General features: G+C 45.1%; 1 protein-coding gene across 1 annotated transcript; it reads right to left on the reverse strand.

The window, feature by feature from the left end:
- Positions 1-4,676: 4,676 nt before the first annotated feature.
- Positions 4,677-7,967, reverse strand: LOC149344988 (cuticle protein 10.9-like). The gene is made up of 3 exons (XM_089542705.1): positions 7,814-7,967; positions 6,033-6,083; positions 4,677-5,292 (listed from the first exon to the last, which is right to left on the reverse strand). The coding sequence occupies exons 1-3, from the start codon at positions 7,868-7,870 to the stop codon at positions 4,930-4,932; spliced, it is 471 nt and encodes a 156-aa protein (XP_089398831.1). The 5' UTR covers positions 7,871-7,967; the 3' UTR covers positions 4,677-4,929.
- Between the last annotated feature and the right edge of the window lie 13,196 nt (positions 7,968-21,163).

A 21,163-nucleotide genomic window follows, 5' to 3' on the forward strand; every position in this document is an offset into this window, starting at 1 on the left:
GAAGCCAACAGCCACAAAAACCCAGGGGCACAGGGGATTTTTTTTAAATTTATTTATTTAATTTGTGGTGTTGATCAATTTAGAATATTGCTCAATATGTTATCGTTTAATGCTAATTGATTAGAAAAGCAGAAGCAAAAACAACCATATGACGCCGGTGGGATCCGAACCCACGACCTCCGAATTATGCGTCCGGTGCTCTACCCTTTAGCCACGGCGACGGCTGTCAAATCTTCTGCTTTCGAGGATATTTATGTTTTACAAGTAACCTAACCTTGAGAATGTTCATCAGCGCCACCCGCGTTCATAAGCGGCGGACGTGGAACGCCCTGAGTTACCGCAGGTGTGACGTAGAACGTCATCGAACGAAGAGGGTGGAAGCTGCGTGAGAACCCTCTTATGCTTCCTATGGCGTAAAGGCTGCCAGAACCGAGGCCCTCGCTAAGCAATTAAGCAAACAAGGGAAGGGGAATGAGGGGCTCGTTATAAATATGACAGAAGCCAACAGCCATTAAAAACCAAGGGGCACAGGGGATTTTTTTTTAATTTATTTATTTAAGTTGTGGTGTTGATCAATTTAGAATATTACTCAATATGTTATCGCTTAATGCTAATTGATTCGAAAAGCAGAAGAAAAAACAACCATATGCCCCTGTGCCCCTTGGTTTCTGATCAACCAAGGACGGGAGTCTGGAAATCTTTGTGTTGGATTGCGTGAGGTATTTTTCAGGGGAATCCTCCGACGGTGGCCTTTCAAGCCAAGTGTTCGTCCTTGGTTGATCAGGCGATCTGCTTCCGGGATGGTCGAGAAATCTGTTCCTGCAGATGCAATGGCATCATCAATGGCTTTTTTGTGACCTCAAAACAGCTGGAAGCTTTTGAGGTGCTGTGTTTCATGGAGGCTGTGAGGTGATCCTGCTACGGGGCCGAGCGGTGCCGTCAGGAACTGGGCAGAAGATTGAAGATATTCCAGACGAGCACCGAAACGCCTCCAAAACTCGGCTTGACCCCATAAGCGGCTACGACCCTGGTCGCGTGGAAGGCCTCCACGCAGTTACAAATGTAGAACACATTTCGGCTTTGAGCGGAGAGTTGCATGAGTCGACAATTTAACTTGATGGCACGTTGATTGAATTTATCCGCTCTCCGCATATTTCCGGAACCTCGTCGGCGATTACGGGCCCGCGGCAATACTGATGTGACATACACTACCGCGATTTCAGGCCGTGTGTTGTGAATAAACTTTAGCGTTTCCTCATAACGGCTGGTGGCGGTGTCAATGCTTGTCCCGTAGAGGTCCTTGGTTCGCAAATGAAAAGTCAGTCTCGTGACACTGGGAGGCACCAAGTCCAGGAGGCTTCATACATTGTGGATTCGGACTGCGGGTTGCGAAATGAAGGTTGGGGCTCACAGAATTGACCGGTCCAAGTGGTTGTACAGATGCTTCGTCTGCGAATCTCCAATTAAAGCCCATGTCGTAGCGTGGTGTGGAAATTTCCAGAAAACTTCCTTTGAAACATTAATGGCAGCCATTGAAGAAAACAGATTGCGACAGCATGAAGTACTTGACTACTGAAAGGAGTGTAAAGCGAAGTATGCGCTTCGTTAAAGGAAACATGTTTCACTCGACTTTTCGACCGGAAGACCGATCTTTTTCAAGAGTGATTTGTCGTAACTGATGTTTCCCTTTTTATACGGGTTGGGCGTAGAACAGGTGAGCGAGAAAACAGAAAACAGAAAGTAAAAAACAAAGAAATAAGCATGGACAAGAAAAAGGGGAGTGGGACCCGCACAAAAAAAAATGGAGAGCGCACAGGACATGTAAGCGGTAGGAAAATACAATTTCCAGATGCAGCCTCTGCTTTTTTAAGCATCGCAGGCTAGCTTATTGACAGGCGTATCGAGCTGAGTTGAGATGATCGACAGGGTGCGTGAGCGTGCAGCAACCTTCGTGGAAAAATGCGAGAACTTGTCGCTCCTACTTGCCACGAGGGCAGGGGAAGAAAAAAACTTGACCCAACAAGAAAGGGAGCAGGAAAATAAATAAAAAATAGTAAGAAAAGAACTTTAAAAAAGTTTAACGCAGAGTTTTTTCTCAGTATTCCGCAATATTGCACCCACCGCTGGTTTAGCTGCTGCCTCTGGACATGAGTAAATGGAGGGTTGGCTAGGGGAAAGAGGGGAGGTACCCGAAGGCATGCTAAAAATGTAATCTTATTTAGTGTTAAAAGCAGAAAAAAAAAATTACCGACGATTACGTTACTTCCTAATGCGAAATTTGAGCGCAGCAAATAAGCTATTTCACCTTTTCGATAGTGAGTCAACCCCAGCTGCGGAGTTGGTTTCAGGGATCACGCCGCCGATGCCGACACAAACAATATGATACCCTCGCTTCCGCAGCGCTAAGAACCAGGTCTAGCCGTGGGAAGGTGGTCACGTATTCGTCGACGTGCGGGGGCCTACGTGAAATAACCGGCGCGTCGGCAACTGAAGAGCACCCTATCCGCCACACAAGAACAGGGGGGGGGGGGACCCTTTCCTCCTCTTTCTGCATGGCGGCGACGGTGTTCTATGCAGTCACGTTATCTTGACTCTCTAGCGGCGTCAGCGGCATCCAGCAGTATCAGTCGGTCGCTGCTAGCGCTGGGGGGATGAAAGGGGGGCGGAGCTGGTTACGAGGCCGACGACAACGCCGACGACGACGCGAAACCCAGGAACGGACGCCAAAGAGCTGCGCTCTAAAAAGCTAAGTGGCTTTCGCGGTACCAGAAGATGAGCCAAACCAGGGGTAGAAGCAACGACACAAATGTGGCATGCAGAAAGGGGTATGACCTCAGACGACGCAGTCGGTGGTGCTTCGTGTATTTTCGTAGTCCTCTGACCTCGGAAGAGAGGTGACGGTGCCGTGGATTTCGTTAATGCCACTTTGCACTGTGTTAAATTTAAAAATAAACAAAACATAATACTATTCTTCACGCTATTACTGAGATTTAAGCCTTGGGTACCTCGTTGATGCTACTCGATGCGCCGGCAAAGAGATGCTCTGTTTCGCAGCTCTCCTGTGCTTTTCCGAACTATGAAAAAAAATGCCTTTTTTGTTAATAGCGAGCAAGCCACTAGATCCCTGTCCCCTCTCCAGTCGTTCTTTCCACATCGCATTCTGCCGTTAGAACCTTAGCCCTAGCCCTTCGAGTGCGTAGGAATCCGACCACAAGCTTTCTAAGAAAGTCGTACCTAGACCATCGCAGGAAATGCTTGAAAATCTGATTCGTGCTATGGAAATAAATAGACGCAGTCTCGCAAAACTATTGTCCTGAGTACGGATTAATGAAAAACGTAATATATTGAAAATGTTGAGTTTACAAGATCACTGTTTACATGCACCGACCTCCAATCACTCCCACCCGCCCATCTAGGAAGTCATGAAAGCCTCGAAACACAGAGTGGAGATAGAATTTGCATCAAGCTCAATGTATTAATTTTAAATAAAGTAACGAATAGGAATTTTAATTGTTCTAAAAACTCAGCGGTGATGATCCCGGTGACGTACCAGTGCGTGTCTGTGATTGGGGAACCATCTTCATGCACCAGTAGAGTAAATTGTTGAGAAAATATACCAAAGGTAATGAGAATGGCTCAGCCGGTAATGATGTCACTGATTGATATCCACTACTCGCGCAACTAACAATACGTCCCTACTACGACGTATCCTCCACGCTCCCGCGCAAGCTTTGTAGATGCGTGGCCAAAGCAAACTTCGCGAGCGTGATTATAAAAAAAAATTTAGCGCATTTTCAAGGAGACCAAATGCAAAAGATTTAGAAAACTTCACAATCCTGATTAAATGATACAAAAAGAATTTAAAATGCAGTTCGCCGGTTCCGAAGTACAATGTTAGGTTGAAAAGCAGGGAGGGTATAGAATTATCAACAAATACAGTCCTTCTCTTGTTCTAGCTCTCCAGGTTTCGGGCCTTTGATTACTTGGAAGGCCGCAGAGAAGGTCGTGTGGTTTGGTCTTGTTGACAGCGCTGTGAGTTCTGTGAATCAAACTTGTTAGGCCCCTGAAATTTCACTGGCGGGGGGGGGAGTACCACTGCAAAGCTCCCGCAGCACTGAGGTTCTAATGAAGGGCACCCAGCCACAAGCTAATAAATAATCTTTAGAGCACCGCAGTACAGTTATAAGCCCTGGTGCAGACTTCAGACAAAAACGCCCATTCATTGAACCAGGAAAAGCTTCAGGGATTCTTGAGCCTGTATGGAGTCTTGTATCCTTATGAATCCCTGTTACACCGAGCTTTGAAGTTCTGTGTTTATACATATGGCATTAAATATTTATTGGTCTCCGATATCAGAAAAAAAATATATTTTTTTACTCGTCAAAAGACTAAATAAAAATATTTTGAAAGTTAACACTCCAAAATCCCTTTAGGATTACATGACACCTCAGTGCTTGAAACGTTTAGAAAACGGAAGCATTCAGGGGCACGCATGTGCATTAAAAATGACTTCGTACTCCGTTTTATATTGCAGATTTATTAAACATGTACACAAATGCGAAGCACAAGCAACCATACACAAAGCAGTCAACGCTTGCATACGACGAAACCTTCTCACTTAAAACTCAGAAGAAAACAAAGCAAAAGCTTGAAGTCTGAAATTGGCACAGCGGAAACATCACTAGCGAAGCATTTAGTAGAAAAAGAACGCAACTTCCTCACAGAATTTGAACTCAAAAATCAGGGCGCAGAAAGAGAATTTCGAAATGCAAGAAAACGCACACTAAAAATCCTACACACTTCATGAAAGTCGCCACTAAAATGCCTTCAACCCAATAATTCATTCTGATGAACACTTCAAGCCTCGGCGCTAATTTCCTCGGCGGGACGATGCTTAGGAAACCCTAACTTGTTACGGGAAATTTGTTGCTATTGGTACTGACGCAGGCCTGAGATAGACCACGGTAGCTGAATGCCTCCGGCACCGACGGGCTTTGGCGCGAATGCCGGCACGGGCGCGGACGCCGATTTGGCCAAGGGGACGACGATAGGGTTGGCGTTGTAGACAGCGTCTCCCGTCTGTCCGGGCGCCGTGCCAGGCTCGTTGGTGTCGACGGTGGCGCGGTAGCCATTCAGGTCGGCCACGTACTCCACACGCCGGAAGAGGCCCTGTGCGTCCTTGTAGCCGTACGAGCCCTTCTTTGCGTTGCTGGCATCGCCCTGCTCCTTGTGGTAAAGCTGGGTTCCAAACTCGTCCACGTTCTCAAAGCCGAAGCTGTATGGCTGTGGCGGCTGGGTAATGGGAGTGGGAGAGAATGGCACAGCGCTTAGGTGAAATGGGTTAGAAGCCCCACTTCGGAAGGAAGGTTCTGCATTTGCAGCTGTAAAGACCAAAATAGTGAAGCGTGCGAGCGTTCCCAAAGGGTAGTGCAATAATATAAGCGGTTTTTTCCTATCACACTTCCACTTCGGCAATCAGCGCAACCACGGTAGGCAGTTAAATTTCAAACTCAACTCGAAACTCTAGAAGGACGTCACGCTACAGGTACCTTTCTTCGAAACGCAGGATGTCACCTTTCTTTTCAACAAATGTTGTAACCCTGCTTTAAGGACACCTTTCAGATTTTCAAGGTTTTAAACTTGCGACCCTTCGAATTACATACCCAAGCCCCTCGTCGAATCTGCCCAGTCTTCATGCAGTGCTTTTAATTGGTTTTTCGAAATATCAACGTGATTTACTGTTTCATTCTTGTAGTTCACATGCATCGTAGCTGTCTATTACGGACGCAAAACTGACTGCCCGTAAATCTTACCCGTATGCATCGTACTTCCTCAGGAGACGTTTAATTCTTTTTTTTTGTAAACCAAGGTTTCTATAGCACGATCATTATCCGCAATATCCTCAAGTTTTTAGCCGCGGCTAATTTTTATATTTCCTTCTATTAATCATTCAGCGTTAATAGTGTCATAGTAAACTTATGTATCGCTCGGACTCAGGACATTTAAAGTTGCGAAACCGAGTTTCTACTTACATCCACGGGATCTTGGGCGCAGGCACAGGCGATGAGAGAGAGAGCTAGGAACTGAAAAAAAAAAACATGACCAGTTTTAGAATGTCAGGCCGAGAAAATCTGGGCTAGAGCATTTTTTAACGGGACGCTGTTTATGACCTCAGTTATTCCACGAATCTCAAGATTGCGCCATGTAAATCAATATATCGTCAAGTCCCTTCTCAGTTGCTTGTAGTTTTCCGCTATTGTCAAAAACGCGCCCAGTTGATTTTCTGTGGTAGTCTTACTACACTGCTCAACGTGGAGAAGAGACATTAACACCAAGATTTTCCTGCCCAAACGGAGCACCTAAAGATCATTCTCATCAGTATGTTCATAACAGTACCTTAAATATTCCACAGTTTCACCGTAGTTAAAGGTAGTGTTGAAAAAGGCTCTCTAAAAGGTGCGCCAAAAAATATTTTCAGCCTTGAAAAAAGACGGATTTCAAAAATATTGGCTCAGGCCTGTTGTGTTTGGGAGCGCTTGCCGACGTCCTAAATTTTTCTTCCTGGTAGTTCCCCGAACTACATTTGCCGAGAAAAAAGGCACAGCTCTCTCTGGCAGCGGGCCATTAACAGTTCAAGATCCTCCATCGGAGTGAAGTCTTGCTTCCGGTGATGCAAAATACATCGGACATAATACATTCTGCGCATCTGTCTTACACTGAGCAGATTTAGCAGGAAACGAAGTAGTGTGCTGCGCCAATTACCGTGCAGGCTCGTCAAGCAACTGCCTGATCAGTCGGAACCTTATTACCCAATGCTGCGCAGGATTACGAAGAGTATTCAAACTAGACAAAACTATCGAAAGTTCCTACTAGGCTTTGTGCCCATCGAGTGCAACGCCTCGTCATACTCTCAGAATATGGCAAGTCTGCAGCGCTGACGTGTCTCATGGTGTGACAGGCACGCGCTCTTCTGATATTAGGCGAATGCGTCAAATAAACAGCGCACAGTGGGCTTCTTCTACTCTGCTATCATGGATAGTTGCGGTGGGATAGCACAACTAAGTGCAGTTTCTTGAGTCTTTCTTGCAATAAAGCTGTACTTAGACGACCCAGTGTCTTTACGCATGAAGAATTACGCATTCAAATGAACCGAAAACACAAAGGCAGCCGCATGTGTCTTGAATGATGCCGCAGATATTCCTAATACCAGAGTTTCTGTAAACAGCACTGAAAACGTCAAAGGTACTGTGGCGAGCAAATTGTAATGATCCAGAACACATAGTACTAAAACTCGGGAGTATAGGTATCACTGAGGAGAGGACTATTCCTGTTTAATAACGCAGCCGGCCATATCGAACATTTTAAATGTTGGTAAAATTAGAAATAAACTAAAAATTTTCACGGTGATTATGCATGAACAATAAATGAAAGTTTATGGAGAGAGTGCCGATAGAATGAAGGTTTAGCTACAAGGGTTCTCGAGAAAACTACATATTTTGTTTTTGAACCCCAATTTTTAAGACTTTAGGCGCAGGAAAAGAATGTTGATTGATAAAAGTTCACTAGTGCTATTCAGTAAGGGGTGGAATGCACCGAAGTGGGCGTGGAAAATGCTAGTCTCATTGCAAAATCGAGAAATCCGTAGAAGGCGCCAGAAAAACTGATTATTCAAGTGGAGTACCGCTGAAGGCAGTTAAAAGTGTCATCATCTAAGACAAGGAGGGTCCAGACAGAGTGACACACTGAAAGCCAGATAGCCCGCGAGATATCCTTGACGGTGTTCTATTGGCGCCCCCTCCAGGAGTGCGCTCACCTTAGCGAGCATTCCGGCGGCGGAGGCAGCGTAGGTGGACTTTGTTCCCGTGGACATCTCTGCAACGGTGCACTGCTTCCTGTCCCTTCTCAACTCTGTGCAATGCGGAGCGATGCGTGCGTCGCTGCGGTTTTGTGGCCGGTGCTTTTATACGCCGGGCGCTTCTTCTTGCGTCCGTCGTCCCACTTTGGCGGCGCGTTACGCTTTACTTTCTTTTCGACTCGTTGCCATTCTTTCCCGCTCCTTTCCGAGAGCAGCGAAAGCGTTGGCTGCCCTGATGCTTAGTTTTTCTCGGCCGCCCCGCCGCGTGCCCTCTCGAACTTCTCCCTCTCCTGTTTCTCTGCAGTGCTGCTTTTTCTAGTTTTGAATTTGCATTCTTCCGGTCCGGAAAGCGAGAACGCCCAAGGCGCGCACAATGCCGAGATGTGCTCCGGAATGAAGAGAAACACTTCGACTGAGAAAAAAAGATGTGGGTTTGCGCCGTCTTTGCGCCGAGAGTAGCGAGAGGTCGCATGACGAGGGCACCGAGCAATGCGACGCCTTTAGCGGCGGAATGACGCGGCCGTCAGAAAAAGCTCATTCGAGCGTTTGTGGACTGAGAGCGGCGCCGCTGAAGTCCAAACTGTTCGCACCGTGGAGAGTTCCAGTTCCTGTTGCAGAACAAAAGCTGTAAAAGCATCGCAAAATCGAAGGTGGCGAATAAACCTCACTGTGTAAGTTAGCCATTGTCATGCTGATACAATGTGCATATCCGGTACTCTTTCCGCACAGTGCTAGTGCGTAGCCCGCGGTACGCAATATCGTTGCTGTCTCGTCCGGGGCTGAAATCAATAGAAAGAAAGGCGCCTGCTAGTGATATTCACATGATCTCATATCTAGTAGCCTTTCCGCGCATTGCTAGTGCGTAGGTCGCGGTACGCAATATTGTTTCTGTCTTGTCCGAGCCTGACATCAATAAAAAGAAAGGCGCCTGCCAGTGATATTCATATGATCTCAGTAAAGCGCGGCGACTGTTTGTATGCCCGTAATACTTGTTTGAACAAGTGTGCGGGGGAGGGGCAAGAGCAGACGCGCTCGGCGATTGTCGAACAGATTCACTGCCGCTCTCTGCCGCGTTCAATTAATAGCCGAGGAAAAGTTTCGAGGTAACGCACAGAGAGAACCTACGGCTATATCGAACAACATAGAAGTAATTGCTCAGGGCTACAGACGTTTCAGATAAATCTCGCTTTACCTGTCATCACCACGAGATAAAGCGTGGCGACCCGAGCGACAAGTTTTCCTTTAAATAGCAAAGATTACAAATCACCAAGGTAACCTAAATACCTCTTCCCCCCACCCCAGTATAATTATTCCGTTATGACAGCTAGAACGACACCAACTCCAGTTTATTTATTTTTGCATACTGCAGCCCCGCATAAAGCTATGGCAGGAGATAAAAATTCACAAAGGGTAGCAATGACTGCAATATGAAATACTTTGGCAGTAAAAGGACAAGCAAAGTATCGATGTGTCAGCTGCGAATTGCAGCATCTAAAAAATCGTTCAAAGATAGAGCGCGAATATGTTAAGGAATGGAGCTCCAAATTTCAGTAATGCGTAGAAAGAAACTGTACTTGTACACATCCGTACAGTCGTCCACACAACTGTTTAGAGCGCTCCAACGACGCATCAAGGAGCACACATGCGTCATTTGCGATTGGCCTAAGGCTCGAACCAAGACATTATTGTGCACACACGTTGCTGTGGGTCATGTTTTAGCTCCTGATGTATTGAAAAACTCTTCTGAACCTGCCAGACAGCGGCGATTGTCAGAAAAGCATCAGATAGCACGCATTCGAGAACTCTAGACAAATGTGTGAACGACTGTATGCGAGAATTCATAGGGTAAATTTCAAGTTTGTGGTAGCTTCTTAGTGATGATGGCTTAGGAAATTTCAAATAGTTGCGTACTCGCTCAAATTGCGGAGAGTCAATAAAACCTCACTGTTTTCTGTTCCTCATCATGTTCTTAAAAGTCGGTGCGTTACGCTTCAGTAATCCTTTTCTATCGATTGTTGAGGTGTCTCTTGCTGATTTCAGTCGTTTTTGTTGGTCTGTACGTTTTTGGCCTCTAGTTGAGTACTTGCAGGATGCATCGTCTGCATGGTTTCTTTTTTCTTGCAGGGCCCGCAATGGCAGCTAAGTGGCTTCGGTGTTCGGCTGTTGATCTCACGATCCTGACGTCGATCCCGGCTGCGCCCAAATTAATCTTGAGCCCAATACTACGGCATCCCTCACACCCCATATGTGCTGTGTCGGGAAGGCAAACACGATTTGCGTCATACAACCTTTTTTTCAAGGGATATCGGTAACGCTTTGTGCAGGACACGACTGTCTGTCCAGAGCATTTGAACCCTTTCTTAGCTTCCGTCGCATCTCTTTTTACGTAACTGATCGTGGTTCATCGTCCAAAATACAAGTACCCTCAAATTGCTCTCCTTGCAGCATCAGCAGTCGCAATTATTGTCTTTGCATCAGAGTGCATTGCAAATATTTATTTTTCTTTAGATATTTTTACGCCGAGGGCTGCCATACGGAGTCCATTTTAGCCTTCGTGTAAGCGTGGTCCGCCGAATTCGGCAGGTGTCCGGTCACTTCCGTGAACCCTTCGATTCCGCAGGGTGCCTGAAAATTTTTTACATTGAATAGAAGTAACGCAAAACCTATTCACAGATGCAGGTAGCGGAACGCAATTTTCACAAAGAGCGGAATGTTCACTAAAAAAGAACAAAACATCCTGATGGAAAAAGCAAGGACTGATCACAATCAGGGTGTCGTAGTTCGAAAAAAAAAGTCCATCTCATGACGTGTACAAGTTGGAATATCAAGGATGAAGTAATAGTTTACAACTTTCTCAAGAAAATTTTGTGTGAGACTTAAATGAACTCAAATTATATTTCGAACTTTCGCAGCAAGGAGTACACCACTGAACCATCTCTAATTTAGCGCTTAAGCTATATTTAAAGCACGTTATTAATAAAAGCTCGTGCCGCGCGTGATTGCACATTTTCTGCATGCTGTTTTTTGTGCGTCTCATGTTATGGTGGCTCTACGCATCCTGTACTTACCTACATCTGCTTTAGGCATTATAAACCTATTTACGTGTTTTTCCTCACGGCTAGCGTGCTGATTTTCTGAAAACTCCTGATAGTTGCACTAGAAATACCCTTTCTTAGTAAATGACAGCCACATATAGAGGACATATAAATTTGATCACCTCTGAAACTAATACCATCAAAAACAGTTTAAATGCATTTCTTACAGTGACTTACAAAAGCTTGCGTTTCCCTTGAATACCCTAAACACAGCGGCGCCCGGATTTTAAAAACAATTCCTCTAAACATGTACTCTGTACAAGAGATCTCACACTAATTCTTATCATAAATTTGGAACTTATAGATGGTACTTCTAGTGTGAATTAGGAATGCCTTGCAACTATTAGAATTGTTACATCCATTTCAAGCAGCGTTACAAGAATTCCGGGGGCATTATCTATGTCGCACATGATCATACCTTTATGCACACCTTCACATCTTCGCCTACTGCAGTCTTCGTACTGTGTGCCGCCCCCCCCCCCCCTCCCCCCTTTCCGCAACCTCCCACAGTTCACACGACTCGCAGCTTTTAAATCTTATATCACCTACTTGAGAGCGGCTTCGGTATTACTGAGAATATTTAGCGCCTTATTCAGAGTGCAGCCTGCGTCCTCTGTTCATTCCCTTGTCCGCATTCTCTCGGCTGGTGTTCGAGTTGAACCACGTCCCGACGGGCAGACATATCGGGTACATAATTAGCTTTGAACATTCGCGAGCTCTTATTCCGTAGTTGTGACTTGTATCTTAACCTTTATTCTTGTTTTGGCATTAAACTATTGCTGCTGGTATATACTTTTTGTTTGTTAGACTTGCGCCTCGTGCTTAATTACTGCTAGTTAGTCAACGTCGTGGGGGTTGTGAATAACTGCTAAGAAACCTTGGTTGCACTGCACGGCACGCCGACGTAACAAGCGTCACAAGAGCAAATTACGAAGGCACAGAGCGTAGCGTCCCTTCAGTGGAAGTCACTGTGTGCATGACTAGGGGGCGTGCCACGTCAGCGTCTAGAGTATTGTGCAAGACTTCGTCATATGCCTGAGTGACATCGTTTCGTCATAGCTGCTTCGAGGCTACAATGGACAACTTGATGCAACTGTGGAACGCTGAGCCATGAAGTCTCCCGCTCGTGTGCCCAATTAATACATATTCCTGCCGAGCGTTTGTTGTGTACATATCTTCTTTACACCAGCTATTGCTGGGAAGCTGACCCCAGATTTTTAAAGGTAGCCTTTTTGAGATATGGTGATGGTTTCTGCGGAGTTTTAAAGTCAGTGTTGAGGGGACATCGCAAACCTGTTCAATATGCTGACTACTCAGATGGTAAAAAAATTTCCATTTGTTAACGTTTTGATGACGGCGATGACTTTTTGTGCCGCAAGGGCCTTTACACAAGGTATTCTTCTTCTACTCAAGGCAGGATTGAATACCCATTTCCCAAGCATTTCACTCCAAAGCAGCCAAGATCACCATGCCAGGGGAAAGCTTGCATCTATGAAATCACTGGTGAATACTTGACTTCACTGGGGACTGAACCCTGCACCTCCTGCATACAACAGGGATAATCAACCGACTAGACCATGGATTCGGTAATTTTTAACTTTTAAACTATTATAGTTACGTACCGGGTTGCAACTTGCTATTTGTAGCCTGTTTTTAGTAATAGTCATACCGCATTTTAGAATTTCGAGAACGCGATTACTGTCCGAACCATGGCACAATAGTTGTTCGCCATCTCGCTCCCTTTTTTCTTCAGCCAGTCGCGAAGTAATGTTAGTCAGTACATACCACTACTTGACGCACACAAGTGAAATGACCTTCTCTCCCCTGTGCTGCCTGGAGCAGCCAGCAACGGCGTGCACTGTTCGAAAAGTACGAGTGCCTCCGGCCGAAATATGTTTAGGCAAAGCGCTGACGGGAGTCGCGTTTTAGAAATTCTAAAAGAGATATAAATATCACTTACGGCTGGATACATGTATCCAGTAACCGTCAGGCACCTAAGGGTAATGCTTGAAAACCTAATTATTAGAAATTAGCGACATAGCTTTTTAGTTAACATGAGGCGCCTGTTTTTTGATAATCGCCAGCACTGGTATGACAACTGTGGAGAAGCCATCTTGATATATCAAAACGCCTCTTTATATTTGGGTTCACCTTTCCTGAAAAAACTTGTATACTTGTATACAGCCGGCGGCACACCACCTTACCGGTTTGTGAGCAATGCAAGACACAAGTAAAATGTTTAATAGTAGTTCCCATACTCGGAATTTTCTGAGATGTTCAAATATATTGCGCGTGTCAAGACTTGGTATAGCAGTTATTTTACTCCATTCGACATGGGAACTCTGGACTCGTTTGCGGGAATGAACTGTAAGTTGTTTATTTTTTCATTTTAAACTCTTCCCGAACAGGTGAAGCGCTTTTATGCAGTGGTGATGTACAGTATAAATGAGGCAACACATTTTTTCGCACGAGAAACCTGATTAATGTTTTTTTTTCTACATATAAGGGTCTATTGAAGAGAAAGTGTGTATATTAGTCATGTATAACAATTATCCGAATTCAAGCTTGCCTTGTCCGAAGTTTCGTCGGTTATTGCTAGAAGCGCGTATATTATCGGCTAATGAGTAAACAGCGGGGGGGTTAGAAGCCAAGTCACCAGTAAGCACACCTCGCAGATATTTCTAATGTTGAAGAAAAACACGCCCTTACACCACCAAGACAATATCTACTGGTCGTCTGTTCTCTTTCGTAGCAAACATGACTGTATCGTCGAAAAGCCTGTAATGTTTGTTTGGCTTCTTCGTTCTTTACTGCTGTCAGCACGCGCAATTAAGTTTTTATTTTCCTCGAAGTTAGTTTTTGTTTTTTCATTTAGACATGTTACTAAATTTTGCTTTTTTTACTTTTCCGTCTGGGTTGTACAAACATTCTCAGAGGGCTTTTTGTTTATTTACTTCTACCTTATTTCAACCTAAAATAAAGCACAGGGCTCCGCGACTTACAGTACTTACCGACGAGACAGTAGTGATAGCTACAGACCCACGGCTGCGTTTAGGCTTCGCTTGTAGTTAGACATGTTGTTATTAAACTTGCACGCAGAACTACAGCAACATTCATCATCGAAGGTTGGTGCTCTAGATTCATCGTTAGAGGCTAAGTGAACCCGTCTAGCGGCATCGCTTTCACGGCGTTTGACCAACCGTTCGGCACGTTCCTCTTGAGACTCTTCAGCCAAGATGGCGCTGCTTCAGAGAGAGAGTGTCTTCTGTTTATAAAAGGTCAAAGTCTTTGTTCACCTCACGTTTGCCTCTCCGAAGCTTGGCCGAAATGACTCGACGCTTGGCCGAAGCGATGTGAATTTTAGCCAAAAAACTGCAAGTGCATGCGACACGATGTCATGGTCGGCATGTTCGTAAAAGAAGGCCTCACGCAATTGCAGAATGCGGCAACGCATTGCATCCCATTAACAATCATGTGTGTATTTACCCCGTAAAGAAGAATACATTCTGTGGGCGTGCCAAACCCAAGCAGGTGCTTAAGTTTCAGTGCCTGGCAGTCGGAATCAACGAAAAAATCGAACCGAATGGTTCCATAAATTTTTGTTGCTTAAGTTTCTTTGATGAAGTTTTAAAAAAACAATCAGTCATCAGCACTTGGCATGAAATTATGCCTTTGAGTGTATTAATCAAAAAAGATTTCTTTTATTTCTTAATATGCAAACAGAACAACTGATCCCGAAGCTTATTATGCAGCCAGAGGCATATAGAATTTAGTGCGTTCATCAGATTTAGTGCCCACCTGAGGCGCGACAAACCGCTTATGTTGACGTAGAGCCCAAAAGGACACATATGAATCATAAAAGGCCTCTGACACTGCATATTAGAGCACAGAAATTTCAGCATATGATACGGAAATTGACCAGCTTAGGCTACACAGCTTACGTCACGAAACTTCACGAGGGCAGGCGTTAACACTGTGTGCTTTTTGTTAAACCATTTCTGTTTCCAACCCTTCCTTAATATATTTATTTTCTCTAGGGCCCAGCTGTCCACTTACTGGAAGACTGCTATAAAGCTTTTCCTTTCAACCATTCCCCCTTTCTCGACTTATGCCTCAAGACAGCCTTCTCGAAAAAAAAAAACTACCTTTAACCACCCCAAATCCGCCCACACTGCTTCTTTGATGCGTTTAGAAGTGTTTGGCGGCATCTTACGACCACGCTTTCTAGGTGGTGAAAGCGAATTTGGGAAGAGGTGTAAGGCACAGGCTTCGTGGAAGGGCCAATCAAATCATTGTTAGCAAGAGCTGCGCGTAGTCACGTAAATACGGGCAAGCGCGCAGACCCCCCCCCCCCCTCCCGCAGTCAGGAGGAGCGGACAGCATGCTCAAAGAAAGCGCAAATTTAAATATTTCCCGGACTCAGCATACTCGACTAGCAAAGAGCTCAATTTTTTACAACTGAATGAAGTTGCTCCTATCCCAACGAGATGAGAGCCGGAACCTCCTTTTGATAGGATTTGAAAGGTGCTAGTTTACTCTTTAATCTATTTGCTGTAATTAATTTCCTATAAAAATTGCTTCATTATGCCTAGAGATTGTCGATGAAGATTAATAACCCTTTTAGTATAGATATTATTCAGGTTACGTTATTAGCGCTGTGTTGCAATGCAAGCAAGCATGGTGAGAACAAGATGGCGGTCGCATCGCGTCGCGGCGCGAATAAGACAACTGCTGTTGTCCGGGAAATCTGAGCACTACATCCACCCCTACGCGTGATGGAGGGGACTATTGTCAGCGTCTTTAGACAAGCATATTAAGGCGGAAGCCTTTAATGTCTCATCGTCGTAAGCAGGAGCTGTCGACAGAAATGTCACGCTTTTCAATTGGTCGAAACGGTTGTGACGTCACAGTGCGTGAATTTCAAACAGATCCAATTGTACTTTGGCTACTAAACATGCAACCAATTAAAGGGATCGTATTGTGATGCTCCAAGTACGTTTGACTGAGTTTGATTAATTCCGTACTTAACCAATTAGTCTAACCTTTCTAGTCAGAGCAGATAAATAAATAAAACCCAGTAAGAAATTGGCCGCGCTTGGGATTCGAACCCCAGTCACCGGAGTGCGAGTCGAGCACGCTACCACTCCGCCATGCCAGCTTTTTTTTTCTTCAACATGGTATTTATTACAGCGATGTTATGTTCTATGGACATGAGCTATCGATGGTTTGGAATGAACAAAGGTGCGTCTAGTGAATACGGTGTCTTCGTTCACTCCCATCTTCCTCCCTTCCCGTTACGGCGAGGTTTAGGTGTCCACCGATATATGAGAGACAGATACATTTCCTTTCCTCAAAAACCAATTTAGCGACGAGCAAGGCGTATTTGTCCGCGTTTCAGATTAACCCAAGTTGTCGTGACGTCCCCGCGCGCGAATTTTGACGAGTGTCCAACGAAATATGTGAGACATTTACTGCCCAACTTCCTTTCCTCAAATACAATTTTCGATTAGTGTCTACTGAGATATATGAGACAGTTAATGAGTAATTTCCTTTCCTCAAATACAATTTTCATTTTGTTCATTGCGGCCCCTCTTTCTTCTTTCACTCACACTTTCTCCCTTCCTGTACGGTGCGGCTCAGGTGTCCACCGAGATGACAGAGAATTACAGCCCCATTTCCTTTCCTCAAAAAGCGGTGCGTCCAAAGGGCAACGCACCGCGCCGAACAGGTGGTGGCGTTGCTTGGACTCCGTGGCAGCGCTACAACACGCTGTCGCGTTCCACTCCTAAAGGCGAAGCTTAAGCGTCAATAATTGGCAGTTAATTAATGTACCAACAAAATGTGCAGTGAACAATCGCGTAGCAGAATGCAGCACTCAGGCTTTCGCCTTTCACCAGTTTAGCCGCTAAAGTTCCTCGTAATTTTTATGGCGAGAGCCTTTAATGGCTCATACTGTCGTGACCAAGACGTGTTAGCAAATTTGTCCGCGTTTCAGATTGGTCGAAATAGTCGTGATGTCACTGCGCGCGAATTCTGACAGGTGTTCACCGAAATTTGTGAGACAGTTACTGCGCAATTTCCTTTCCTCAAATACAATTTTCGACTGGTGTCCGCCGAGATATGTGAAACAGTTACTGCGTAATTTCCTTTCCTCAAATACAATTTTCATTTGATTCATTCCGGCCCCTCTTTTTATCTATTCTTTCACTCCACTCCTTCCTGTACGGTGCGGTTCAGGTGTCCACCGTGATCACAGAGACTTGCAGCGCCATTTCCTTTGTTCAAAAAGCGTTGCGTTCAAATGGCAACGCATCGCGCCGAACGGGTGGTGGCGTTACGTGGACTACTACAACACGCTGACGCGTTCCACTCCTAAAGGCAAAGATTAAGCGTCATTAGTTGGCAGTTAATTAATGCACCAACAGAATGTAAAGTGAACAATCGCGTAGCAGATCAGCACTCAGGCTTTCGCCTTTCACCACTTTAGCCGCTGAAGTTCCTCGTATATTTTTATTGAAACAGAGTAAGCCTTTGTGAAGAGTTTTTTCGACCCATGAACACCCCTGAATTGGAAATTTTAGTTCTTGAACCTCGCAACAGTATCGCAGCTGTGGGGATGGGTGGGGGGTACAATGTTGCCACGCAGGAGCCTCCTGGCGGCTGACAAATGTGATAGCGAATAGGATCTATAGTCTTGATGATTGAACTTAATACCATGCAGTCAGCAATTCAGAAAGTGACAATGGGATACACAGCTTTCTAGGTAATTGAAACGGAAGTTAAACAAAAGCTGAGCTAAAACTTGACTCATATGAATGGCACTTTAAATTCCTAGTCTGTCGCTCGAAATTTTGTTGCATGTTAGAATCTGAGTGTGCTCGTGCAGGTAGTTTCATAAAAACGACAAGCAAGAGCCATAAAGTCTATATATCTGCCCTTTAAAAGCTAATGCATCATGTCTAACGGTGTCTACCACTTTTGTAAAGTCTAAACGCTATGAAAACGCTCTATCATTTTGATCTAGTGCGGTGTTTTGCGATTTCATTAATCACAGACGTCATTTATTGCTTGCATAAGGCTGTTGCTGGCGGCAAATCTTTATGATTCGGGGACCGAACTTCACAGAGTGGAAGAAAGTAAAGCATCTATGATCATCGAAGCGCAAAGGACGAGGACAGCGGGAAAAGGCACGACACAACGCACGAGATTTTTATAAATAAATCCTTACTAAACATGGACTATATGAAGCATCTCGAAAAAAAAATTGACAAAAAAAATTACATGAAGAAAAACAAAAAAAGGCAAACAATAGGAAAGCACCGGAAAAGAGGAGCAACAAGTAAGGAGAGAGATGCGAAGTGAAATGACCGCGGATATGATATTAATCATTATGGGAGCGTCGTACTCACTCTCCAAAAATGTAAGCCAAAAAGAGGCTAGTTCCACGTGCTATCTAAATATGCGGGTACCTTCATAGTAGAGAGCGGCTGGCCTGATGGTTCTTGATATTCACGAAGTGAGCAAGGGAGGGAAAAAACCTCAGTTTGCTTGTAAACGTTTCGACAAATGGAACTGTCTTCGTCTGGGATTTCACAGTCAGCGCAATAGATAGTTTATTGATACGTAAAAGTCACTAATCTCTCATGGAGGTCCATCCCTGTGTGTTGATAAAATGCCTCTTGGCACAAAAAGAAGCCTACAACTATTACAGTCACGACAATGGCCTACCATATGTGATGACTTTGATTATGACAGCGAGTTTGTCGTCTTCCTGCCTAACGCCTTGCATACACGAGTAGAATTTCGCGATGCCGACCAATACTCCCTTGCCTTGAGAAATTATGGCGCCACAGAAGAGAACGCGGTATGCAAGTGGTTGCCGACCCTTTTAAAAAGCCTATTGGTTTAAGAGAAAACGATACCAGCTCTTGTAAAATTTTCTTTTGAGGAAACAAATTGGCGCACTAGTTGTCTCACGTCTCCTTGGACACCCAAAAGAGCAGTACGGGAAGGAGGAAGGAGAGAGAGAAAGAAGAAAGGAAGGAAGGGGTGCCTTAGTGGAGGTCTCTAGAAATATTTCGACCACCTGGGGATCTTTAACGTGCATTGATATCGCAAAGCAGTGGCCGTCTTCTTGCGCTTCGCCTCCATCAGAACGCGGCCACCGCGGTCGGGTTCGAACTCAGGTACACTGGCTCAGTAGCCGAGCGTGCTAACCACTGAGCCACCGCGACTGATACGTTACTAGTCCCACTACGACTAGTAATGGGCCCACCGCGGTGGATAGTCCCATTCGAGAAAAGCCGGCGACGTGTTCTTGTTAGCGTCAGGATTCGCAGATGGTTCAGAGAATCCCAGCGATGGCATTAGAAGGGCAGAGTATTAACAAAACAAAGCCATAAAAAAGAGAGAAAAGCTTTAGTCGTTGAATAAATAGGTCATTGAGCACGACTCACTTTAAAATAACATAAAACGCTTAATTCAGCACTGCTCCCGTACAAAAGGATGTCGTAAAATTTTGATCTCAAACATGCACGTAATACTCGCGCTGGTCAAATGTTTAGGGGAATCCCCCAAGGTGGAGTAGATTTGTAATAAGGGAGTAATTACTCATTGGCATCCACCCGAGCGCAGCCATACGGCTACAAAGGAAAGCTATACAGCTTTCTCTGAAACTTCGTAGTTTAAGAAAAATTCGTCCTGGTCCGGGGATCGAGCCCAGGACCACCGCTTCACCGGAGCAGTCGCTCTGCCAATTGAGCTAACCAGGACGGCAAGCTTATGGTAGGGCGAGAGCGAATTGATCAATAACTCGAAGTTGGAACTGTGTTGGTCAAATGTTTAGGGGAATCCCCCAAGGTGGAGTAGATTTGTAATAAGGGAGTAATTACTCATTGGAATCCACCCGAGCGCAGCCATACGGCTACAAAGGAAAGCTATACAGCTTTCTCAGAAACTTCGTAGTTAAAGAAAAATTCGTCCTGGTCCGGGGATCGAACCCAGGACCACCGCTTCACCGGAGCAGTCGCTCTGCCAATTGAGCTAACCAGGACGGCAAGTTTATGGTAGGGCGAGAGCGAATTGATCAATAACTCGAAGTGGGAACTGTGTTGGTCAAATGTTAGCTTTCCTTTGTAGCCGTATGGCTGCGCTCGGGTGGATGCCAATGAGTAATTACTCCCTTATTACAATACTCGCGCTGCGGCCCACAACGATGTAAAAAAGAGTACAACTAGAATTCACTCTAGAACAACTCACAGCATTCAGTGGCAAGCCCAAATGCGACAAGTTGCTACAATCTTTAATATAACAGTTCGAGCAGAGAACCCTTTGCGACCAGGCGTCATTTGTGGTAATTCTGGGATTTCTCGCTGCACATTCTTATTATGTCTAAACTGTTGGTTCGGCGTTGAAAAAGGGGGCGTGCTAACATGAACTGTTATCAGCAGCAGGGTCTGCATCAAAGAAAAGGGAGCGTTTATTACACAAGAGAAAAAAAATCGTAGTTTTTAAAAGCCAAAGCAGTACGTTCATAGTGCAAGCGCGTTCATTACGCCATTAAATTTGTAATTTTATACAATTTTTACGTACTCTTTTTTTCCTTATACCGGCAACGCAATGCCTACGTGACTGTTGATGTTTCGGCTGAATTAACAGCTTTGCCGTAATCTACAGATCACACCTGGGTACGAGAATGGGGGGCCCGTTAAGACATATGTGTCAAGGAAATCACCTGCCAACGACCACAAGGAAAGCATAGGAAATGTTTCTATTTTTGTTTTAATTTGTGGCGCTGATGAATAAAAAATGGAAGGTGCATTCATTTTATAGAGGACTAATTTATGAGAAGGTAGAAGAAAAACAACCTCATGCCACCAAACGGCTCTTTGGTTGTATCCTTCTCTACGGGCTTGGCTCTCGGAGCGGTGGCTTGGTTAATGGGATCACATGGGCTGAGGTCCCCGCTGTAGAGCAATGTGCTGCTGTTGCACCACTGCAAGTCTGGCAACCGAAGCAGCAGACCGCCGTGGACACTATACCAGAGCAGCATTCTAGAACGAGCTATTCGTCAAATAGTAGTGGACTGACCGCCAGCGCCCCTGTGCTGCGATATGAAATCCGAGAGCGTTGTGGTTCCGCCCAGCACGAGCGCCGGGTCCGATATACGAGGGGGTACCCAAAAGAAAGCGGACTTATTTTTGTTTGAACTTAT

Source organism: Amblyomma mixtum, chromosome 5 (genome assembly GCF_055824585.1).
Source record: "Amblyomma mixtum isolate Tamu chromosome 5, ASM5582458v1, whole genome shotgun sequence".
NCBI classification, from domain to species: domain Eukaryota; kingdom Metazoa; phylum Arthropoda; class Arachnida; order Ixodida; family Ixodidae; genus Amblyomma; species Amblyomma mixtum.